Source organism: Canis lupus, chromosome 12 (assembly GCF_048164855.1).
Source record: "Canis lupus baileyi chromosome 12, mCanLup2.hap1, whole genome shotgun sequence".
NCBI lineage: Eukaryota > Metazoa > Chordata > Mammalia > Carnivora > Canidae > Canis > Canis lupus.
In genome coordinates this window covers 43,840,833-43,865,341 of record NC_132849.1, presented here as the reverse complement: position 1 = coordinate 43,865,341, position 24,509 = coordinate 43,840,833, and the positions used below count along the sequence as shown (strand labels likewise).

The 24,509-nt window shown below is 44.7% G+C and overlaps 2 protein-coding genes across 6 annotated transcripts; both read right to left on the bottom strand.

The window, feature by feature from the left end:
- Positions 1-46: 46 nt before the first annotated feature.
- ZNF513 (zinc finger protein 513) lies at positions 47-3,725 on the bottom strand. Of its 3 annotated transcripts, XM_072771473.1 has the most exons (5): positions 3,291-3,451; positions 2,879-3,040; positions 1,307-1,894; positions 539-1,215; positions 47-325 (listed from the first exon to the last, which is right to left on the bottom strand). In XM_072771473.1, the coding sequence occupies exons 1-5, from the start codon at positions 3,343-3,345 to the stop codon at positions 263-265; spliced, it is 1,545 nt and encodes a 514-aa protein (XP_072627574.1). In that variant the 5' UTR covers positions 3,346-3,451; the 3' UTR covers positions 47-262. The 3 variants fall into 3 exon arrangements, with proteins under 3 accessions (XP_072627574.1, XP_072627575.1, XP_072627573.1); XM_072771474.1 differs by lacking the exon at positions 3,291-3,451 and adding an exon at positions 3,581-3,725 and having other exon boundaries at positions 47-1,215; XM_072771472.1 differs by having other exon boundaries at positions 47-1,215.
- Positions 3,726-4,087: 362 nt separating this feature from the next.
- Positions 4,088-24,077, bottom strand: PPM1G (protein phosphatase, Mg2+/Mn2+ dependent 1G). Of its 3 annotated transcripts, XM_072771471.1 has the most exons (11): positions 23,815-23,948; positions 10,304-10,402; positions 9,960-10,029; positions 9,394-9,479; positions 8,919-9,051; positions 7,443-7,858; positions 6,499-6,633; positions 5,921-6,155; positions 5,407-5,536; positions 5,021-5,123; positions 4,088-4,700 (listed from the first exon to the last, which is right to left on the bottom strand). In XM_072771471.1, the coding sequence occupies exons 3-11, from the start codon at positions 9,985-9,987 to the stop codon at positions 4,494-4,496; spliced, it is 1,473 nt and encodes a 490-aa protein (XP_072627572.1). In that variant the 5' UTR covers positions 9,988-10,029; positions 10,304-10,402; positions 23,815-23,948; the 3' UTR covers positions 4,088-4,493. The 3 variants fall into 3 exon arrangements, with proteins under 3 accessions (XP_072627572.1, XP_072627570.1, XP_072627571.1); XM_072771469.1 differs by lacking the exon at positions 10,304-10,402 and having other exon boundaries at positions 23,815-24,077; XM_072771470.1 differs by lacking the exons at positions 10,304-10,402; positions 23,815-23,948 and adding an exon at positions 21,304-21,375.
- Between the last annotated feature and the right edge of the window lie 432 nt (positions 24,078-24,509).

Here is a 24,509-nt window from a genome sequence, read left to right as displayed (position 1 = left end):
TGAGGTGGAGCTGTGCTTGCCACTGCCAATTCAGCATAGACATGGCTTTGTTAGTGTTTCCTTTATTATAAAGCACTGAAATAAGTTAAATAAACAGGTGGGAGGCTGGGCAGTCCCCCAGCCAGTTCCTCTGCTGCCCCTGGGAGCAGTGGAGGTGAATACAGGGCCCTTCTCACTGAGCTCATTAAGTGCATCAGTCAAGTAAGGCCCCTGGTCCATATGGGCCCCTTGCCCATGGGGTTTGGGCTGGTCCATATAGTGCCTAGGGTAGTCTGTGGAGCCCCTGGCCAGCGGGGGAGGAAGTAGAAGGTGGCTTCTGGTCCATCTGTATAAAACGTACAGGAGAGTCAGGGCTAATCCACAGGGCCCTGAGGGAGAACAACCTAGTTCAGGGTGAGTCTGTATGGAGAGCCCGGCTACCTGCAGTGCTCAGGGGTGTGGGACCCCGAGAGCTCAACACAGAGGAGGGGCTATGAGGCGGGGCCCAACCCTCAGAGGCAGAGAGGCCAGGCCCTCCTGCCCCACCATGGCCATGCACCTTCTGGTGGCGTTTGTAGTTGTCCCAGTGGCCTGTGGTGTAGGCGCAGGTGGCACAGCGGAAGGGCTTCTCGCCTGTGTGCCGCAGCATGTGGCGTTTGAGGTTCATGCTCTGATTGCAGCTGTAGTTGCAAAGGCTACACCGAAAAGGTTTGTCCCCAGAGTGGATACGACCATGACGCTTGAGGTTGGCCAGGTTGCCACAGGCATAGGGGCAGAGGGGGCACTTGTAGGGCTTCTCTCCTGTGTGGACACGCTGGTGCCGTTTCAGGTTATCCAGATGAGCAGAGGCATAGGGACAGCGAGCACAGCGGAAAGGCTTCTCGCCACTGTGCGTCTTCATATGCCGAGCCAGGTGGTTGGGATAGTGGGTGGCAAAGGGGCAGAGGCTACAGGCGAAGCCTTTGTCACTGGGGCCCTGGGGTCCCCCGCTGGCACCCCCTCCGGCCTCTCCTCGCATGCAGCGCCCACACATGGCAGCTCCCAGCCGACTACCCTCCCCCTCCTCCAGCTCTTGTCCACAGTTCCGGCAGGTCCAAGGGAACAGCAGCTCTGGCAGTGGTTCTGATCCAGTCCCACAGAGGCCCTCCCCTTCACCCCGCAGCTGCCCACAGTCCGGCAGGAAACTGGCACCACCTGGTGGCACATGGAGGCTCAAATCTGGAAGCAGCAGAGCATCTGTGGAGACAATGAGGCCTGAGCCATGAATTCGAATATCCCTAGGGCCACCCACCCATGTCCCAGGTTCTTTTGGTTCCCAGCTCTTTACCTTCAGGTCGCCGGGGCACTGCCCCCTCCTGCTCTGTGGGACTGGGAGGCCGGGTGGGACGTGGAGCACAGCAGCGGAAGCCACAGGTCGGGCAGGGAGGAGTGGGGGGCCCCGCGTGGGTGCGCTGATGCCGCCTCAGGTTGCCCAGGCTGCTGCAGGCAAAGGGGCAGTGGGGACAGCGGTAGGGCTTCTCGCCAGTGTGGGTGCGGGTATGTCGCGTCAGGTTGACGAGCTGGGCTGAGGCGTAGGGGCAGCGGCCACAGCGGAACGGCTTCTCCCCGCTGTGTGTCTGCATGTGCCGCTTCAGGTGGCTCGAGTAGTGGGACACGAAGGCGCAGAGGCGGCATGAGTATAGTAGCCGTGGGGGCAGCGGGGGCCCCCCACCCGGCCCTCCTGCCCCACAACACGGCCCCTCACCTGTCGGCCCCCCACACAGCTGGCAGGCTGGGCCTGGCCTCTCACCCCTGGCCTCCCCTGGACCCCTGGCTGGTTCCTCAACTTCACTCTCGGCACTTAGCGGCCGGCCGCCCCCAGACTCGTCATCACTCAGCCCGTAGGGAAGCCCAGGCCTGGCCCCCAGAGAGTCTCCTGGTAAGACATAAGAAGAGACATCAACACGGGGTAGGACCAGACTCCAAACTTGCGTTCTCAGTGGTCTCCCCCTTGCGTGGTCCCACCCTTTACTTCAGTGATCCTGAAAACTGAATTATCTGCTTCTGAGTTCGTACTAACCTAGTGATGACAGCTGTACCTAACTCCACTGCACAGAAAAAGGTCAAAGGCTCACAGTGGACCACAGACTGAAATGAATCAATAATGTAATTAGCTGATTCTTGGAATAAGAAAGTAAAAATACACAAGGCAGAGGCCTGAGACCTTATTTTAAGCTCTATCTTAGTAAGATCCTTTTCAGTAACAGAACTGATTATAAAATAAAAACGATGTCAAGGGTGAGGCAAAATCTGGAATGCCGTGGTAACAAAGTAATGTACCTAAAAGATGGATTTTCTTTTACATGGATTCCCTCAATGACTTTCAAAAACATCCTTCATATAGGTGGCATAAGTGGGTAGGTGGTGCAGCAAATTAGGATGGGGTGATGTTAGGATCACTGGGAAAAGGAATGTGCAAGAATACTTGAGGGTAGGGACCAAAACCTCAATAACAAAGCTTATAATACTGCAGGTGAAGGGGAATTAGATTAGCCATAACTTAATTTGAATAAGATATTATTTCCCTGAACCTCTTAAAGTAAACTTCACATAAGGAATGTGCTAGGCAGGAAAACAAGGTTATTAAAAGGGCATTAACTTTTAACCAGTTGCTCCATGTGATTCATCCCCTGTCCTATTCATACCACCTTTGGACCAGGCCCCAGAACTTCCCCTCAACAAAGTGATGGAGCTCACTGGACCCTTAGGCAAGTGAAAAAGTCTAGCTCAAATCTAAACCAAATCACCCCTAGTTTGGCACTGTTCCGTGTTTTGCTCACTGGCACTAAATCCTAATCGACCTCTTGAAGGACTGAGGTTCTGGTGGTCGCTAATCCTTGATCAAGTCCCTCAAACCCACCTTCAGAGTCTCTCTCGAAGCCCATGAGCTGGTCGCTGTTGCCGTCACCTTCCTCCTCTTCCTCTTCCTCTTCCTCCTCAAACTCCAGATCCTGGCCTAGTAGCAAATCACTCTCCAATACCAGGGCCCCGGGTCCTTCATCGAGGGAGTCTTCGGTATCCACTGAAGAGGGGAGGGGGCTTGAAGATTCTCCCTCAGGAACCGTGCCCATCATCCACACCCCGGGAGCCAGCCCTCGCAGCCCGTACTTCCCGAACTCGCAGACCCTCTCGGGTTCCCTTAGTAGCTCGGTAGGAAGCTAGGAGTCCAGATCGCCCACCCCATACCTCAGGAGTCCCCCTCCACCCCGACCTGAACCCACTCCACTGACCCCACCCCCGCTCCTCCCCCCTCGCGGCCCCTGACCCCTGACCTTTGACCCCCTCGCATTTCACGGGCTGCGGGTGGCTCTGCTTCCTTCGGGGCATCGTGACCGGCTCCAGCCCGACGCGCCTCCGGCCTGTGGCCGCCCGGCCCCGCCCCTCCCAATCCGGCCTGCCCGCCCGCCCTTCTTCTCAGGGCCCGCGGGCCGCCCCCATGCAGCGGCGCGGGCCCCGGGCAGCCCCCTGCCCTGGCCCCGGCGCCCAGCTCAGGCCGCTCCCGCCGCCGCCGCCGCGTCCATTCATGGAGCCCCCTACCCCCCCTACGGAGACCAGCTGGTACCTCCGTCCTCGCTTCCGCTTCCGCTTCCGCAAAGCCACACGGGACATGTAGTCCGTGGAAAGCAGAAGCGGCGAAGACGTCCACTGCGTGACCAGGAAGTGATTGTGACGAAAAGAAGCAGGCGAGCCAATCAGAAATGAGATAGAAACCAGGCGGGTGAGAAGGGCCAGAGAAGCCCTTGGCCTTGCTTTCAGTCTTAAGAGTTGCCCGGCTGGTCCTAACCCCTTTCTGGAGGAACTAGGAAACTATTCCTGACTCCGAAAGGGAGTGAGGATGAGCCGCGACGCTAGGCCAGTCTGCCAGCAGCGTGGGGAGCTGCAATAACTTGGGCCCTCTCTGCCCACCCCCCACCCTCACCCCCACCCCCTCGCGCGCGCGCGCACACACACACACACACACACACACACACACACACACACACGCTACCAAGGAGGTTGTCTGGGGCTGAGGAATTCTAGGTAGGCTGGACAGGGCAGCAGTATTGAATAAAGGACACCATGGGCACAATTAGGTTTTGGCCTTTAGTCTGAAAAAGTGTTGATTGAAAGTGTACAACAGAGAGCGGGTGCGAGCGGCTGGGGGCCATGGAGCCGCCAATAAAAAAGAATGTCCTTAAATAAAGTTCACAGAGTAAAAACCAGAAGAACCGCCAGTCTTCCCTCCAACACAACAGAGCACAGGCACAGAACCGGTGATGAGCCCCTAGGAGCAAGGAGGAGGCTGGGGAAGACAGCAGAGGCTCCCAGGCTGCTGTGTGGAGGGAGAGCCCTCTTTGGAATGGGCTGAATAAAGCCACCCAGCTCCCCCTGCACACCTCATAACCACTGCTAAGGCTAAAGGAAAAAGACAAAACTCAGTCTCAGGTCCAGAGGGCTCAGAAAACAGTCTAGGTGGGCAGGGATTCAGACACCCGTTAGTCCCGCTTGGCCTTCTTCTTAATGTCACTGTTGCCATTTTCTTCAGCCCCCTCAGAAGAAAGCACCTCCTCCAGTTTCCGCTTGCCACTCTCTGGCTGAAGCTCTGCTGTGTTTCGGGGCTTGAAGCAAATGATGATGCAGGTCATGTTGTCACACCCTGTACCATCCCCAGAAGTGTCTGGTGCCAGGCACTGATCCAGCAGCTACAAAAGGGACAAGGTAGGTGGCTCAGCTTCAGGATTTGAATAACCTTCCTAGGAACCTAAACTCCCACAAGAGGACTGACCCTGCTGAAGACAGGGTGGCAGAAGGAGGGGAAGAGGCAACAGATGTCACAAAACAGGCCACTTGCTAGTGCATAATGCACAAGGATAAGTCAGGGAAATGAAGGAAGGTCGAATGTTCTAGTCAGGTTTGGCATCTGTCAGTAATTAGTGATACTTCCCAGCTCTGGTCTTGGCTCAAAAGATAAAACCTTGGCTATGCAAACCAGGCGCCCTCACTCCTCCACCCAGGCACTCACCTCTTCCACAATGGATGACAATAACCGAAGCTCCCCATTTTCATCACGCTGACTGATCTTTGATTGAATAAAGTCTATAACTTCCTGGCTGCTCATCACATTCCTGGGGTCAAAAACAATACACTCTTCTTTAGTCTCACCAAAGCAGAATAGAGGAATGTAGAGAGAAGTGATGGCCCCCAGGGCCAATAAAAACCCCTACAGAGTGCCTTAGGCCTGGGGGTTTTTACATCAAGATGTCTGCCTAGGCTCTAAACCTAAAGCAGCTTGAGAAAAGTGGTGAACGCAAGGCGTTAGAGGATGATAAAGCCAACCAGCTCAGAGCCCTTCAAGAGAAGTAATGCTGCATAAAAAAGGGAATTTTAGGGCATTCCACTGGTGCTCACCATATGCCATCACAGGCAATGACCATGAATTCGTGGTCGTCAGTGAGAGTCAGCACCTTGATGTCAGGCAGGGCTGAAATCATCTGTTCCTCAGGTGGCAAGTTCTTATTTCTCTTGTAGAAGTGGTCTCCTGAAATAAAAGAACGGTTGGTTGATGAATAGTTTAAGCAATCCCCAAAGACTTGTGCTCGAAGCTGGTCAACCCTTGCCATTCACTTCCCTTCTTTACAAAGTTCCATAATCTAAGTGAATGGAAAACTGAGTTCTAGTTTTTCTAGTTTCAGCCCTATCTTCAGGTTGCTAAACCTTAGGTAGGTCACTAACCTGTCTTTTTAATCATCCAAAAATGACAGCTATCTTACCTATCTCATGGAAATATTTTACAGACAAAAGTCACAGATAATGAAAGGACGTGGAAAGGTACAAGGGCCTATTAAGATTAAAGTTTGCCACTAGGTAGTCTGAAGAGAGAATAAGACCCCAAAAATCTTTCCCACACTTTTGTGTCCCTTACCAATGGCTCTGGAGAGGTTGAGGCCCCCGTTGACTCGCCCATCCATGGTGACCTTGCCACCAGCATTCTTGATGCGTGCTAGCTCCACTTCATCCTCTGGTTTGTGGTCATAGGACATGTCTAAAGCTTTGCCAGCCTCAGATACCACACAACGAGAGTCTCCTGCATTGGCTACAATCAATTGCTTCCCTCGTATCAGAGCCACCACCGCTGTTGTACCGCTGTCAGAGCCAGGCTTGAGAGGAAGAAAGAGAGCATCATGGGAGCTTCTGGACCCAAACTTCTCATTGGTACTCCCCTGACCATTCACTTTATGCTTTCTCCTCTCACTGGGACCACAAAGAGAACTTTAACAAAGAGGAGGGGCATAGATTTAATCTTTCCAAAGACTAGAACATGCTCTCTATTCTGAGCTAACCGTACCCTAAAGACCTAGTTCCTCTGGTAGCAAAAATCCCCCCATAACCAGGACTTCAGTAGTAAGCCAGCAAGGGGATTCCCTGTCCCCAAATCACAATCAAGGGAATCATATCTGCCTCTTGGTTTTTCTAAACTTGCTGCTCCCCTTCCCTACACACCTCCTCCTTGCCTTCCATGCCCGGCACCATCATCTCTTCTTCTTCTTCGTCCTCTTCAGCCTCCTCAGTGTCATCCTCATCTTCCTCATTCTCTGCCTCTTCACTGCTGTAGCCATCCTCTTCCTCACTGCATTCCTGCCAGAGGGATAATCCCAGGCTGCTGAGACTGGGATGAACCCCTGCCCCCCTCCCCCCAACTCATACTCAGAACCAAGAGGCCCTGACTGAACACTGATTCTGAGAGCACTGAAAGATCCAACTGTATGATTGTGATAGAAAAGTCTCGAGGAGGGAAGACGGCTAGATGGGTATAACTGATATCCTCCTGAGCTGAGTTCAGCACTCACTGGGTTCAGCACTCACGGGGAGGAAATCCTACGAAGGCCAGGAATCTCAGCCAAAAGCACCTTCCAGCATCATGGCCAGAAAATAAGTGGCCCAGAGAAGGAAATACCCAAATATCCAAAGTAACAACCTCCTTGTTCTCTCACTAGGAGACAGATTCTGAAAGGCTAGAACTAGATCTATTTGTTTTAGTTCCAACAAAAGAAGTTTCAAAGGCTAAGGGTTCCTATGTTGGTGGAAATAACGAATTCAAGAAAAGCTTGGTATATAGTAGGTCTTGGGGCCTGATCTAAAAATTGAAGTTGGGGTATCTGGCTGGCTTAGTCAGGAGAGCATGTGACTCTTGATCTTGGGGTCATGAGTTCAAGCCCCATGTTTGGGTGTACAGATTACTAAAGAAAGGAAAGAAAGAAAGGAAAGAAAGAAAAAGAAAGAAAAGAAAAGACAGAAGAAAAGAAAGGGAAGGAAGAGAGGGAGGGGAGGGAGGGAGGAAGGAGAAAAGAAAGAGAAGAAAAGAAAAAAGAACCAACAGCTATGCATGGTGACCAAAAAGGCCCTCTCTGCAGATTCAGCAGCTGTCTGCTCCCACAGGCCCTTACCTCACTGTCTTCCTCTTCCTCTTCTGCCTCATCTGACTCATCCTCACTGTCCTCAAAGAACTTGGACTTAGCAACTCGAGGCAGCTTATCAGACGCTGAAGAGCAGGAAGGCCCAGCCTCACCAGTGGGAGTGCCAGGCTCACCACCTTGGCCTGCCTCAGTCCCACGTTCAGAGTTGGAGGAAAGGCCTGCGTGAGCCTTGATTGTGGGGCCATTTTCCTCTGAAGAAGTTTCCCTAGATGGGTCCTCAGGTCCTGCCTCCCCGTTGAGGCCCTGGGACCCTGGTTCCTCCCCTGTCCCAGTTCCAGATTTGCTGTGGGGAGCACCCTTGTGACAGTTCTGCCCGTAGCGTGTCAGCAGCTCTTCAATAGTCATGGTGGCCTCTTCGTGAAGCAGTGCAGCCTCCTCATTGTCCACTGCGGGGAAGAGGCTGAATCAGCATCCCCATGCCATACTCTTCATGGAATGAGCCCCCCTTCCCAGCTCCATAGCCCTTCCAGCGTGAGTTCCAACTCCACCACCACCACTCACTCCTAAGGCTCTCCTCACCTATCAAGTCTCAGAACACCCTTTTGCTTCCTCCTCAAGTAATATCTGCCTGCAGAGACTTCCTTTGGTCTTTGTCTTTCACCCTCTTCTTTGTCAAAGGAACACTAGTTAATGTAGTTCTTTTATCACCTCACATTCTTGATTAAGTTGGAAACATCCTTATGGCTGAGGACCCAGGAAGCCCACAATGCTAGTGTGAGGCCTACAGCCCAGGCTTACTGACTGGCTGCTGAAAAAAGGTCACATAAAGGAACACCTGGGTACCTCAGTCTGTTAAATGTCTGCTTCAACTCAGGTCATGATCCCAGACTCCTGAGATCGAGCTCTACACTGGGCTCCCTGCTCAGCCTGCCCTCTCCCTCTGCTGTTTCCCCTGCTTGTGCTCTGTGGTATGCGCTCGCACGCACACTCTGTGTTAATAAACAAAATCTTAAAAAAAAAAAAAAAAAAGTCACATAAATGTAAACAGGAACCAGAGAGACCTCATCACAATGACAAAAAATAATGTATGGAAAAATGCTTCTAACTATGGACACAAGGTACAAAGGTTTTTTTCTCCTTTCATAACCTCATGTAATATAGGAGAACATAAGAGTTCTTTAAAGTGAGGACTCCCCAAGTCCGTAAGAAGTCATCCTTTCTTAGAATTGACACATAAAAAATACATATTAAAGAAGAGTTCTTGGGACACCTGGGTGGCTCAGTGGTTGAGCATCTGCCTTAGGCTCACACCATGATCTCAGGGTCCTGGGATCAAGTCCCACATGGGGCTCCCTATAGGGAGCCTGCTTCTCCCTCTGCCTATGTCTCTGCCTCTCTCTCTCTCTCATGAATAAATAAATAAAACCTTAAAAATATATATATATACATAAAATAAAGAAGAGTTCTTTAAAATGCTAATTTCCTCTCAAGGGATGCCACACTCACCATCATCTTCATCAGCTACTTTTTCTTTTTCATCCTCATCCTCAGTGGGTCGCCCTGCAATCTGTGCCAGCTCCTTAATGACTTCCTCAGTGGTCAGTTTGGCATCAATAGCCAAGAAGGCATCTTCTAATGCCTGGACATAAGCCAAAAAGTATGAGGCAAAAGTAGGAAAAAGTACAATAGGTACAAAATGAATCGCCTATATACAATCTGGGTACAAAGATGGCATGCAAATTCCAGTGTGGACCACCAAAGAGGAGTCACTCACATATAAATAACAGCTCAGCTCAGAGACCTGGGAGTAATGAAGCAGCTCTAAAAAGGTCCAAGTGGGAATAAGTTTGTTTGGGGTATAGAATTCTTTAAGAAATACAATAAGCAGCAGCTTACTGGCAACAAGAAAGGAAAAGCCAAGGACTGTAAAACAAGGGAAAGCCTATATAAAGCGGAGAAGGAGCACTACAAAAAAACAGACCTTTTGTAGCTTGCCTTCTTTGTAGGCCTTCTGATCTTTGATGATATCAGGAAGATATTTGGCACAGTACAAGGCAACTTCCTCCCCTAGAAGAAAGGTAAGGTCACCCAGAGCACTGCTTCTCACATATGAAGTGATATAGTATTTACATGCCATACTGGAGAGGACCCCAAGGGTCAAGGAAATGACATCTTATATAACTGAAACCTATCTGAAAGACAACTGCTTAGTAAATTCTGATCCAGAAAATGGATTTTACCATCAACCCTCTCAGGGCTATATTAATATACCTTTTGTCTTTTCTCACCTGTATACTTAGTTCTCAGTAAAAAAAAGTAAATTCTAATGTAGAAAGAGGCTTTTTGGATTAAAATAAGGCCTGCTGAGATTATAAACCAATATAACATCCTTTAGGAAGATAGACTGGCAGAACGGAGAAAAACAGCACTGGGAAGGAAATGGTATCTTAGGACCAGAACCTTAGAAAAGAACAAAAGACCTATTCTTGCCCCCTAAAGTCTGGAAATGGGGTTCAAAATGTCACCCATATGATCTACGAAAGTTACCTCCATGTCCATCATAGACAGAAAACATGGCTGTCTCACTGTCCAGCTCAGGAATACAGTTGTGAGCATCCTAGAAAAAAGAGAGCATAATTAGCATTTCTCAAGGTCAAAAGATGTCCTTCCTTGGGCACCTCAGGTCGTGAGGATCGCCTTCATGCCTTAATCTCACTAACCCTTCCCTGGCTGACCTACATGGCCTAGAAATAAGAAAGGAAAATGGGATGATAAAATAAAATAAATCAGCGGAGGGAGAAAGGAAGGGGGTGGGGGGGGGCAAGGGAGGGAAGTAGGGGAGGAAAGGAAGGGGGGAGGGAGGAAGGGAGAGAGATGAATCAGGTCACTACCTCTGCAGTCTAGCAGCCTCAGCCTAGGAGATCTCAGTCCAGATGGCAGAATGTTTGGTTGTTGGAACTCTAGACCTGACCCTTTTGGATTTGTGGCAACTATGGGAAGAACCAGAATAAAGGATCTTTAAAGTCACTTCCAGACCCATTCACTTGGATCAGTGAATTTCAAGGAAGAAAATGTTAGGGAAGACAGCATAAAGAGACCTGAGGGCATTACCAACCTAAAAAGTTTCTAGGAGAATCCTAAAACAACCTCCTAAAAAGTTTCTAGGAGAATCCTAAAACAACCTAAGTGAAAGCACTAAAATTTGTAAAATTATATATACACTTATACCACCACTCCCCAAAGCCCTATCTAAACAAATTATTCCCCTCTTCTCTCAAAGTTTAACTCACTCAGTAGTTACTCTCAGGCTATGCTGAGGATACATTTACAAAAGAATCTTCCCAACAAATAATGCTATTAAGCTACACTGTGTTTAGTATTTGTTAACTGGAATTTACAATGCCCCAAATAATCAGCCTTCCCACCTCCTACCCAGAGATGGAAATAAGAAATCATTCAACACTGATGGCACAGCACACCTAAAGAGAAGTCTGCAATGGTCCTGCTGTAGCAACACTGCGGTTGGAAGGCTGGGCTTGATCAAATTCTTCTAATAACATTCTAACATCCCAAACAAATATTCCAGACCATGCCACAGTTCAAGCCAAGACTGGTGAACCTAGGTGAGAGTGTGCTGCAGCTTACTCTGCCCCATCTTGGAATACAACCTCACCTCCCTTTCAGGTACTTTCTACAAACAAAATGAATATAATCAACTATTTACTTTGATTGATTATTCTTGTGTAAGGTAATGGTTCTCCTTCCTCTTTCGGGCATTTAAAATTTTCTAGTATCAATAGTTAGGAAATCAGTACGGTGATTCTTCTGTTGTCCCTGAAATAAGACTATGCCTTCATTATACAAATCTAAAAAATAAAAACTATTTTAAGGTAGCAAATGAGAGAATGGAAAAAGAACTACTTTGTATATCCCTCTGATGGATTCCAGGAGAAAGTGTCCCAGAATCTAAGGGGCTGCTATGGAGGGCCCTCAAAAGCCTATCTAAATTATCAACAACCACTTCTAAGTTTCATCCCCAAGACCTGGAGAGCACCATAGACCAAAGGACATCTTGTGGTTCTCTAAGAATTTGTTATTCCTTCATCAAATATCTGAGTATCCATTAAGTGCCATGATCAGTTCTGGGTGTTTGGGGTGTATCAGTGAATAAAATGAAACCTGCACTTCATAAAAAACAACAAAAACTTAAAATCTCATAAGGAAATAACACAATAAATACAATAAATAGTTAAATAAAAAAATAGTTAAATCATATATATAGCATGATATTATAACTCCTATGGAAAGATGATAGTGCTATGGAATAAAGAAAAGGTAGAATAGAGGACTGAGTTGGATTAGTGAAAAGTGGTGGAAGAAGTGAATTGGCATGGGACACAGTGTGGTACAGGCTTGCTGAAGCCATAAGAAACTGTACTTCAGCAGTCACTACCTAAGTCATGCCAGATCTAATTACTATCAGCAAAACAGCTGTGTCATATTAATGTTGACTTTAATTCTGTTGATTGTGTGGTGTGGTTTGTTGGCATGGAATTTATGCCCAGTTCTGTTTGTACTCATTTAAGTAACATTAAATTAAAATTGTTTTAGTGAACTCTGGAGTTCCACAAGTAATGCTTTCCTTTAAAAAAAAAAGATCCATGGAAGAGCTCCAAGATATTTTGTTAAATAAGGAAAGTAAAGTGCAGAAGGAAAGCAAAGTACAGAATGATATATTTAGCAAGCGGCTTTTGTGTAAGAAGACCATAGAAATAGACACTTGTCTTTTCATACTGTAATACTACATGGATACACAGAAAACTAGAGAAAAGCAGTTAACTGGTGGGGGGGGGGGTTGTGTAGACGGATGGGAGTGAGATGAGCCACCGGAATGTTTAGCTTTTTCAAAAGTAAGTTAAATGTTTTAAAAAGACTCAATGTATCACTAAAATGTGAGAAACTGCTCCAACTAATTCCACTTTTTGAGAGGGGAGGGAAGAGCAATCTTCTTGTCCACTCCTTCCCAGTGGAACAGGACAGTCCGACTCTGTCCTGCAATGCCACTCTAAATCACAGCTGTACCATGAGATGCAAATCCATCTGAACCCACACCTCTATTCAAATCATTTTTTTTTTACTTCATCTGCTCCTCACAAAACCATGTGATGCATTTGATATATGAATATATGATAAAAACAGCAAAGAAATGAATATTAAAGACAAGGAAATACCCTCGTGTGCAAATTAGAATAATGAAAAAGATAACCAGTGGTGACAGGAGGGAAGTAAAAACACATTCTCATATCCTGATCAACAGGAATATAAATTAGTATAGCCTTCCTGGAGCACAATTTCATAATACATACGAAAATTTCAACTGTTCATGCCCTTTGATCTAGTCATTGGACTTCTAAAAGTTTATTTTATGGAAGTAATAAGGAGGGTACAAGGGTATGTATAAGAATGTTCACTATAGCATTATTTATAATAAAAAACAATTATGAAACATCCAAATTTCCATGGAGAGATTAGATTATAAGTGGTACATCCCTCCAACAGAATGTAGCTATTAGAAATGAATATGTGTTCATTTGAAAGTGGTAAAAGGAGAAAAAAATAAAAAGCATTTGTATGTATATGCTAGGTCTGGAAGACCACAACACAGATCAAACTGTAATGGAGAGTAAGAGTTGGGTAATAACTATTTTCTGTATTTTAACATTTAAAATTTTTTACAATATGCCATACTGTTCCAGTTTGAATGATAATGAAGACAAAATGAACCTATGAACTGTCCTCAAGTGACCACACTATGATATACTGCATAATTTCTGGCCAGGTATCTCTCTACATGTGCCTCCATTTTTTCTCCTATAATATGGAATAAGAATAGTTACCTTACCCTTATTGCCTTATTGTGGTGTAGTTACAAGATATGTAGAACTCCTCTTAAGCTGGAATTTAACATAAAAATATATATATTCTGCTCTAAAATTCAGCACCTAGCTCAAATATTTCTTCTTTATTCTTAGTCTCAAAGAGGAATGCCCACCATAATGATTCATCTTATATCTTGAGGTCTCATTTCCTAGGACTATTCCACATTACCTTCTCTTCTACTTCCTGGTAAGGCTCTGGATCTATTTTATCACTTGGAACTGTTCTACCTTCTCTAAAGCACTTTAGTTTCCCCCTTTGCATCTCTATTCAGAGCCTCCCTACCTTTACCCTTGCTTTTCTTTCGTTCTGACCTTTCTGAGACAGAGCCAAGTATTTCAACACTGTCTCTTAGCAATCGAGAAAAACTCATCCAACCTTGTATAACCCGACCAACTGCTTTCTTTACCCCTGAATCAGAGCCAGTAAGTATTGCTAGTCATAAAATGTCAGGAAATCATGTTGATTGTGCACCCTAGTTCCATGCACTATTTTTTTTCACGTGTTCTGTATTGACGCTTAAATATATTAACCAGAGTCAGTCACAAACCTTTCCCACACTGTTCAAGTTCTCAATGCTCTTCTTTCACTCTTAACAGATGAGCTAACCTCTTGCTTTACTTTGATCAAGGTCGTATTTCAAGAACTACCTCATCATCTCTATTCTACCTCAAAATCTCTCTACAGCTTTACCTAACCTCTCTTTCACTTCTGCCTCCCAAAGCATTGTTTCTCCCCCTTTTTTAATTCAACAAAGCCTGTATTAAACCATTTATTGGAAACTGCTTAAAATTATCTCCTCTTTTTAGATTTATACTTCCTCTTAAACCTCTAATCTCAAAACCTTTTCTTTCAAGATCTTTACTTCACAAAGCAGGCAGTAACCATAACAGCAATCCAAACAGTCATTTTGCAGGCTTTATTTTTTTCCAAATAGTGTATGTAATTAAAACAGTGAAAACCATGTCGGCTTTCTTTAAAATTCTCTTGGGTTCTGTGAAGTTGCCTGTTTCTACAAGATGTCCCTTCACTTCAAACTTAACATATAAACAGAAACTCAGCAGTCTTCAAAAAATCAGAACTTCCCCTGTAGGTTTTATTTCTATTCATGGAATCTTAACTTTCCTAGGCAACACTTAATACCAGTCCACCTTGACTTCCTGGCTCTCTTCCACCATCCAATCACCAAGTCCTACTAAGTTTTCCTTCATTACTTTGTTCCTGGATTACTTCACTTTTATTAGCATTTTATCTCCTTCCTGCTTCTACTCTCTGCCCCTGTAATCCAGCCTACATATTACACATATCCAGATGACAGATTATCCTTTCCAATGTAACACTTTATTGCTAAAAGCTTCAATGGATTTTACTGGATGTTAAGACTGATTCTACACAACTTACAGGCAATTTAAGGTACTCAATCATCATTCCTACCCATCTCTATAACCTAATCTCTTAATTTTCATACAACTCCCCAAAAGAAGAAACTACTCCACTCTTGACACTGACCACTCCACCCCAACAAAGTACTTAAGCATGCCTCAGAATCTTTCCTCCTACCCCTCCTTCTAATAATCCTTCTCGTTCTTCTCCTACTTTCCTCTCCTTTTGTTCCCACTTACACGCTCTCCTTAAGGTCCAGTTAGTCTCACCAACTCCAAGAAATCTTTCTTAATCACACCAATACTCTTATGATCATTCCTCTCTCTAAGCTCATTTAATATTTACTGTCTCTACCAATAATATGGTTATTCAGCATATACCATCTTGCATTGTTATTTCGTATTCTATGGAAGAAAAGAAGAGTCTTATTTTTTTTTTTTTTTTTTTTTTTTTGAAAAGAAGAGTCTTAGACCCGAAACTATATTGTAAGTTTTGAAAACAAAGACTCAATTTCTTTACAGCTTTGGGGCCTAAAACTATGTTCTGCAACATAGTAGGACTTCCATGTTGTTTATGATGCTGAGTTCCTGGCTGCTTCAGGACAAATACCTTATGGATGCCTCCTCCTTCATTTTCTATCCTAAACCTAGAGATGTATCATAACACAATGACTGCTGATAGTCTGAAGGAGATGACTCAGTATACACAGGTCACCTGAGTCAGGCCCTTGGGCCTTGCCTTACTTAAAATCACATGTCATACAGAACATTCTGACCTTCTAAACAACCAATGGATCTGTATTAATAAAATCCTGGTTATCCTGCCTCATGTTAATCTCCTAAGGTCATAAACACATCCACAAATGTTCCTATGTAACTAGATGATCAACCATTTATATTTATGATACATAAATTTACCTCAATCTTTACAAGCCAACATAAAAAGTTTGAAGGTGGCTGGGAAGCAAACTACATTTTAGTTTTTAAAATTATATGACTTTTAAAATTATATGCCATAGGGATCCCTGGGTGGCGCAGCGGTTTGGCGCCTGCCTTTGGCCCAGGGCGCGATCCTGGAGACCCGGGATCGAATCCCACATCGGGCTCCCGGTGCATGGAGCCTGCTTCTCCCTCTGCCTGTGTCTCTGCCTCTCTCTCTCTCTGTGACTATCATGAATAAATAAATAAAATCTTAATAAATAATAAAATCTTAAAAATAAAATAAAATAAAATAAAATAAAATAAAATAAAATTATATGCCATATATCACTTCAATGCCAAAGAATGAGTATTTTGTGTCTCCTTAAAATTCATATGTTAAAATGTAATCCCCAACATGATGCTACTTGGAGGTGGGTGTTTCAGAGGTAATTAGGTCATGAAGGAGGAGCCCTCATGAATGAGATTAGTGTCCTTATAAAAGAGACCCCAAAGAATTCCCTTGCCTTGAAGATACAGCTTAGAAGACAGACATCTATGAACCAGAAAGTAGGCCCTCAGCAAACACCTCAGTCTTGGACTTAATAGGGTCTTGAAGATATATCTGTACACCCATGTTCACAGCAACTTTATCCGCAATACCCAAAATGTAGAAACAACTATGAATGGATAAACAAAATGTGGTATATTCACACAATGGATACTGTTCAGCCTTAAAAAGAAATTCCGACAAAAAAAAAAAAAAAAAGAAATTCTGACACATGCTATAACGTGGATGAACCTGGAGGATATTATGCTAAGTGAAAGAAGCCAGTCACAAAATGACAAATGTGTCTTTCTATGAGGTACCTAGGGTATTCAAATTCATAGAAATAGGAAGTAGAATGGTTGCCGGGGGCAGGGGGAATGGAGAGCTATTTAACTGGTATAGAGTTTCAGTTTTACAAGATGAAAATAGTTCTGGTGATTGGCTGCCCAACTGTGTGAATGTACTTATTAATAGTAACTGTACATTTTAAAATGGTGAAGATGGTAGATTTTATGTTATGTATACTTTACCACAACTTAACATAAAATAATTAAAACATGCACATGCGCGCACGCACACAACACACACACACACACACACACACACACACACACAAACCTCCCACGAAGAAAAGCCCAGTCTCAGACAGCTTTATTGGTAAATTTTACCAAATATTTTTTAGAAATTAATAATGCCAATTCTTCACAAACTTTGCCAATGTATAGAAGAGGAAGCAACACTTCCCAACTCATTCTAAGGCCAATATTATCCTGATACCAAAACCACAGACATCACAAGAAAACTACACAATATTGTTAAAGGTAGCAATACTCCTCAACTGCATCTATAGATTCAGCACAATCCCTTTCAAAATTCCAAATGCCTTTTGCATAGATATTGACAAGTTGATCCTAAATTCGTATGGAAATGCAAGGGACCCAGAAAAGAAGAAATGAGAAAAAGAACAAAGTTGGAAAATTCACACTTCCTAATTTCAAAACTTACCACAAAGCTATATAACCAAGACAGTGTGGTACTGACATAACAATAAGTACATAGATCAATGGAATGGAATTAAGAGTCCAGAAATAACCCCTCATTATTTATAGTCAAATGATCTTAACAATGATTCCAAGATAATTCAGTGAGGGAAAGAACAGGCTTTTTACCAAAAAGCTGGGAATGGATATCCACATGCACAAGCATGAAATTGGATCTCTTCCTTAAACCATCCACAAAAATTAACCCAAAATGGATGTAAGAGCTAATACTATAAAATTCTTAATAGAGAAACAGACTTCATCAAAATTAAACATTTTTGTACTTCAAAGGACACAAACCAAAAAAAGCAAAAGGGTAGCCCACAGAATAGGAGAAAATATTTGAAAATCATATCTGATAAAGAACTTGTATCCAAAATATATAAAAAATTCTTACATCACAATAAAAAGACAAAAAATGATGACCCAATAAAAAGAGACAAAGGACCTAAACAAACATTTGTCCAATGATCTATAAGTGGCGTTTAACACAAGAAAAGATGCTCAAACATCGTAAGCTACCAGGGAAATATAATCAAAATCACAATGAGATATGATTTCACACCCCACTATAATGGCTATAATAAAAAAGGTAAGTGTAGGAAGGCTCTAGAGAAGCTAACACTCTCATATATTGCTGGTAAGAATGCAAAACAATGCGACCACTTTGGAAAATAGTTAGGCAGCTCCTCAAAATGTTAAACATGGAGTTACTATATGACCCAGCAATTCCTCTCCTATAATATATTCAAGAGAAATAAAAATTTATTTCCACAGAAAAATTTGTAAATGTGGGGATGTCTGGGTGGCTCAGCAGTTGAGCACCTGCCTTCAGCCCAGGGCGTGATCCGGGAGTCCCAGGATAGAGTCCCATATCAGGCTCCCTGCATGGAGCCTGCTTCTCTCTATGCCTAGGTCTCTGCCTCTTTCTCTTTCTCTGTGTATCTCTCATGAATAAATAAAATCTTTTTAAAAAATTTGTAAATGTATGTTCCCAGCATCATTATTCATCATAGCCAAAATGTGGAAACCCAAATATCCATTAACTTATGAATGGATAAACAAAATATCCATACAATGGAATATTATTCAGCCATAATAAAGGAGGAAGTACTGATAAATGATACAACATGAATGACTCTTAGAACTACAACTTAGGGACCCCTGGGTGGCTCAGCCATTGAGCATCTATCTGCCTTTGGCTCAGGGAGTGATTCCAGAGTTGTGGGATCGAGTCACACATCAGGCTCCCTGCATGGAGCCTGCTGCTCCCTCTGCCTCCGTCTCTGCCTCTCTCTCTGCCTCTCATGAATAAATAAATAAAATCTTGGGACACCTGGGTGGCTCAGAAGTTAAGCACCTGCCTTTGTCTCAGGGCGCAATCCTGGAGTCCCGGGATCGAGTCCCACACATCAGGCTCCCTGTATGGGGCCTGCTTCTTCCTCTGCTTATGTCTCTGCCTCTCCCTCTCTGTGTCTCGCATGAATAAAAAAAAAAGAAAAAAAAATCTTAAAAAAAAAAACAAAAAACCTATTTAGAGGGGTGCCTAAGTGGTTCAGTCAAGCACCTGCCTTTAGCTCAGATCATGATTTGGGGTCCTGGGATCCAGCCCAGGGTCCAGCTCTCTGCTCACTGGGGAATCTGCTTCTCCCTCTGGCACCCCCACCCTCCATCCTGCTTACCCTCTCTCTCAAATAAAATCTTTTTTAAAAATAAGAAACATTGTTTAGGGCAGCCCTGGTGGCGCAGCAGTTTGGCACCGCCTGCAGCCTGGGGTGTGATCCTGGAGACTCGGGATCGAGTCCCACATCGGGCTCCCTGCATGGAGCCTGCTTCTCCCTCTGCCTGTGTCTCTGCCTCTCTCTCTCTGTGTCTATGAATAAATAAATAAAATCTTTAAAAAAAAAAAAAAAAAAACATTGTTTAGTAAAAGAAGGCAGGCATAAAAGATAACATTTATAATTCCATTTTTATGAAATGTTAAAAATAGGTAAATCCATAGAGATATAATATAAATTGGTGGTTGCCAGGGGTTAAGGGGGGGGGGGGGGACAGAGACTGACTGGTAATGGCTACAAGTTTTCTTCTTGAGTGATAAAACTGTTCTAAAATGGATAGTGGTGATGGATGAACAACTCTGTGAATATATTAACCACTGAAATGTATGCTTTAAATGGATACAGTATATGAATTATCTCTCAATAAAATTGTTTAAAACGAAATCTGTATATAATTTTTAAAATACTGTATATGATTTAAAGTTAATAGACTCCATCTTTGAACAGGCTCTAAAGGGAAATAGAAAACAACTCCACTTTAAATCAGTATTCAGGGATCCCTGGGTGGCGCAGCAGATTAGCGCCTGCCTTTGGCCCAGGGCACGATCCTGGAGACCCGGGATCGAATCCCACGTCAGGCTCCCGGTGCATGGAGCCTGCTTCTCCCTCTGCCTATGTCTCTGCCTCTCTCTCTCTCTCTCTCTGTGTGACTATCATAAATTAAAAAAAAAAAAAAGTCCCCTCCTAGAGGGAACATACCTCAACATAATAAAGGTCATATATTTAAAAAAAGTAATAATAAATCAGTATTCAGCTTAAAGGATGCCACTATACATCAGCAATGCCTTAAGTTGAGTTCTAAAGATTTATGCTTCCAGACAGCATAATTTTAAAATCAGCTTACAATGGCAAGAACTACTGATCAGATCTGTTAAACTTCTACACTCAAATTCAAAGTACAGTTCCCTGGGGATCCCTGGGTGGCGCAGTGGTTTAGCACCTGCCTTTGGCCCAGGGCGCGATCCTGGAGACCCGGGATCGAGTCCCACATCAGGCTCCCGGTGCATGGAGCCTGCTTCTCCCTCTGCCTGTGTCTGTGTCTCTGCCTCTCTCTCTCTCTCTCTCTCTGACTATCATAAATAAATAAAAATTTACAAAAAAAAAAAAAAAGTACAGTTCCTTACCTGACCTCTCAAAGTACAATTCCAAGATGATAACCCAATAGAGGGTTGGGGTGGAGAAGCAGTAGTAACATCTGCTACAGGATTGGGCAACTGAAATAATTTATGTAAAATATTCTTGAAATCTTAAGGAATAAATTCTGATTGTAACTTCCAGTTGCTTAAGAACTTATAAAGGAATAGTATAATAGAAAACAATTTCTCCATATTCATGGACATACATTTGATATCATTTGATATGGTCTCTGAATTTTGAAGAAAAGGTACCACATGCTAATCAAATGAAAAGAATGTCCTCTTATAGAAGTTGCTTAACTGCATCCCAGACAAAAGAATTCTGATCTGGTTCAGTAAATAAAAAGTGCTTTAAGATATAGAGATGAGGCATTAATCTGAGGATCAGTTAATGCTCTTCAGCATCAGATACCATCTCTTAAGTAGAACCCCACAGAATGCTTATGGTATCCCATTTTATATTTTTGCTCCGTTATATAATAATTGAAACTGTCATGTAGGTATCTTAAGAATTTTCTGCTTAGCATTATTCTACCTTCAATTCTAGATGACCCTATATGACCACTAATAAACCAGCTTCTATAGGGTAGGAAACAGCCACCTTCTCAAAAGTATACTCTTAATATTGATACTACTGTTTAAAAGAAGGCAAATATAATTCATAGAATTTTTTTTTAAATCCTAATTCCCCTGGGAATCCCTGGGTGGCTCAGCAGTTTAGCTCCTGCCTTCCGCCCAGGGTGTGATCCTGGAGTCCCGGGATCGAGTCCCACGTCAGGCTCCCTGCATGGAGCCTGCTTCTCCCTCTGCCTGTGTCTCTGCCTCTCTCTCTGTGTCTTTCAGTGAATAAATAAAAATTTTTTAAAAAAGCCATATAAAAAAAAATCCTAACTCCCCCCAAAAAAGTAGTTTTGTCACTTCCAAGAGAATCTCACAACCCAAAACTTAAAGTACCCACGTCCCTTTAAGACTGTATCAACTAAAAGCATTTTCAGATTGGATTTATTAGCCATCAAAAACTCAAAGCCTTTCCGTATGTATTTCTCAGGCACCCTTCCACAACCTACCTGTTAACCCACAAAATACATACCTCAACCAGCTTGAGGGTCCCTCCAAACCATGAAGAAGGAAGAAGGGAAGGGAACATCAACTGTGGTATTTTGTTTACCCCTCCTCAAAACACCCTGGTTCCACAGCAAGAGGGGCTGGAGAGAGGCAGAAAGTATAAAATGCCAGCTATTGACAGTTGCCATCCTTGCCTCAAGAGAAGGGGTAATACAGTACTCTCTAAGACTGAATCTAGGTGCATCAATTAGGATTTTAGCAACCTCTGTAATGTGTATTGACATAAACTTACCTCAAAGGAAACATTAGGACCAAGAAAATAAGGTCAATAGACTTAATAAATAGGTGGAATTGAGCCCTAAAGGTTAAGAGGAACAGGTGTGTACGCTTTCTGAAAAGAGCAGATTCACTTAAGAGGCTACAAATCATAGTTATTTTCTTGTCATAGTAAGAAACTATGTTATGCTTTGAAGAGAAAGGAAACAAAGCCAAAAGGAAAAGTATTCATGCAGCAGCAAAGGATCCCAAATAGGACTTCAAGAGGATATGATTAAAGGTAACCATTCAAACAAAGGTAAATTCAGAAACAGCATAATAGGAAGATTTTAAAACCCAAACAGGTTACCTCTCAGGAGAAAGATTAGGATATAAGGAATAGTCTAACAAGTTCTCTACAAACCAAACAGCTGCTGATGAAAAAAAAGTCATTTTCTAATTACCAAAGGAGAAACCAAAATAAAGGGAAATACCCTGCAGAGAAGCAAACAGAACAGACTCACTGGGCAAATAACTTGGAAAACTAAATATCCAAGCAACTCAGTTAATAAAGAAAACTAGGAAAAAGAGAAAAAAAAAAAAAAAAAAAAACAGAAAAACCAAGGTGCAGAAGTAGAAAATAAGGAATAAGAAACCTGAAGGAAAAGCCTTACTCTAAGATGAAAGCGTCACCTCCAATCTTACAATATTAACAGAAAATGCCATAGAAATGGAATCTATGAACTAGCAACTAACCCAGACCCAGCCTTACATTAAGGTTTTTCTTTTGAAGCAAAATCCAGATACTTCTAATATTCATACAATTATATTTACTAAACACCCAGGAGCACCCCACTAAAATATGAAATGCTATACTTCATGTTGACACAGATGATAATAGTGTCCAGTAAGTGCCTCAAACAATTTCATCCCACAGATTCTTTCCACCAAGGCACAAGTGTCCTAATCTTTCTGGGCCTCATCTTCCCAGCTATAAAACTTGGGAGCCAAACTACAGGAGATGAACTATAAGATTCCCCTCATTCCTGAAATGTTATACCTAATGACAGAACTGTTTAAAGTCGGCTGTGGATATAAAATTGGGAGTCTGAGAACCAACCATTTAAGTTTATACTGTCATTCCAGAGCTAACCACAGGGAGGAGCGAGGGATTTGAAGAAATTCCCAAGGGAGACAGTATTAGGTTGTTACCTGAAGCCCACCTAGTAAGTAGATAAACCCTTAATCCCAGAAATAATTAGAGCATTTCTCTGGCCCTTCTGCTTAGATCTCACAACACTCTTCACAAAGACATGTCTTACATACGTCTTTCTCCCTTTCCTTCATGCACGGTCTTCCCTGTTCTTCCTTGTAGTTTTACATCCATTTTGCCCAAGACTACTACTCTTTATCCAGAAATTTTCCACCTCTTTTATCCAGAAGAAATCTAGAAAAGAAAAATCCCTTCTTTATAGATTAGTTCTTTATAGGCTATGATGGAATGACTGTACACCAAGGAAACTATAAACTATAACAAGCACAGACAAATGACAATTAGGGAGTAAGTTTTAGAAAAATCCCGAGGAAAAAAATATCAAGCATAATAAAAAAAAAAAAGGAATGATACCGATTGGCACAACTCAAGTTTGCCAAAGGTCGTAAAAGGCCCTGAAGAGAATACAAACGACTGACAATTCCTGGAGGTCAGATCGAGCCTCTGAAATTAACAATCAGTGCCAAGAGCCAAGCAACTGGGTGTTGAAGAATGAATTTGAAACAGACTACTTGCCCAGGCTTCCTTTCACTGTCATACTGCTCGTCCAAAGAGGCCTCTCACAGCACATATTTAAGAAAACAAAACGAAAAAGTAGTCATGCCCATCTATTCTCCTCGTCCTCGCAAAAGTAAGTGAATAAATAGCGCCTCTTTTCATCTTCACTCCCACACTACACCTCACACCGTTTACGAGCCTGGAGGGCTGGGTTGGCAGGAGACGATGGCGCGAAGGCACAGGGAGAGGGCGGTCAGTGGGCGGAAGGTGCCTCTCCCCACATGGCCGAGCTCTCGCCGCTAAACTGGCCACCAGCACACGGTCCTCAAGCACCGGCAGTTCCCTCTCGGCCCCGGGCCCAGTCGCTGCCGCCCGTCAAACTGCTGCCGCAGCCGCAGCTGCAGGCTCCCGATACCGACCCTTCCCCGGGGATGACCCCATCCCCCCGCTCCCTTTCTCCGTCAGGTTCCCGCCCTGCAGCGGCCCGCCTCTGGGCCTCTCCCGCCTCACCTCCATGGAGACGCGCCAGCCTTGCATGGCGGAGAAGCCGTAGGGCAGCGGCAGGCGAGAGGCGCCGACCCCGTCCCCGGAGCACTTCACCGTGTTGGGCTGGGAGAGGTAGGCACCCATGGCGGCGGCTGGCCGGCGGCCTCAGGGGCAGGCGAGCGGGGCGCGACCCGTGCCGGAGCCGGAGCCCCGGGGGCGCGCGTGGCAGGAGCGGGCCCGGCTGCACGGCCGACGCAAGGTGCCGGTGAAAGGCGCGAGGCCGGCCAGGAGGCGGTAACGGGACGGGAGCAGAGAGGGAGCGGAAGCGGAAACGGCGCCACTCCAGACCCCGCCCGGCCGGCGCGGCGCGGCGCGGCACGGCACGGCGCTGCGGGCAGTCATTTCCTTAGCAACGCGCCCCGCCCGCGGGGACAACGGCCCGCCCAACCGCCGCTCCCGCGAGACTGGTGCGGCCACGCCTACCAACCGCCGCGGCTTGCCTCGGGCGGCCCCGCCAGCGACCCGCAACCAGTGGCCGGTGCCTGCTGTCCCCCGCGACCCCGCCCTGCCTCTGCTCCCCTACCCCGGCCCCTCGCGTGTTTGTCGAAGCTCTTTCGTGTGGGGCCCGGCGCTTCCGATCCATCCTCCAGTGTCTCAGCCCCCTCTCCCCACCGCGCGCCTAATGGGCTCCGCAAACCTGCCCCATTCGCCTCGATTAA

Coding starts and splice junctions, on each gene's coding strand:
- ZNF513 (XM_072771472.1), bottom strand. CDS start 3,345: ATGCCCCGAAGGAAGCAGAGCCACCCGCAGCCCGTGAAATGCGAGGGG. Junction 1,895..2,878: donor CTTCGAGAGAGACTCTGAAG/GTGGGTTTGAGG, acceptor ATGTCTTACCAG/GAGACTCTCTGGGGGCCAGG. Junction 1,216..1,306: donor AGTGCCCCGGCGACCTGAAG/GTAAAGAGCTGG, acceptor TTGTCTCCACAG/ATGCTCTGCTGCTTCCAGAT.
- PPM1G (XM_072771469.1), bottom strand. CDS start 23,934: ATGGGTGCCTACCTCTCCCAGCCCAACACGGTGAAGTGCTCCGGGGAC. Junction 7,859..8,918: donor AGTAGCTGATGAAGATGATG/GTGAGTGTGGCA, acceptor TCTTCCCCGCAG/TGGACAATGAGGAGGCTGCA. Junction 6,156..6,498: donor GCATGGAAGGCAAGGAGGAG/GTGTGTAGGGAA, acceptor CTTCCTCTCAAG/CCTGGCTCTGACAGCGGTAC.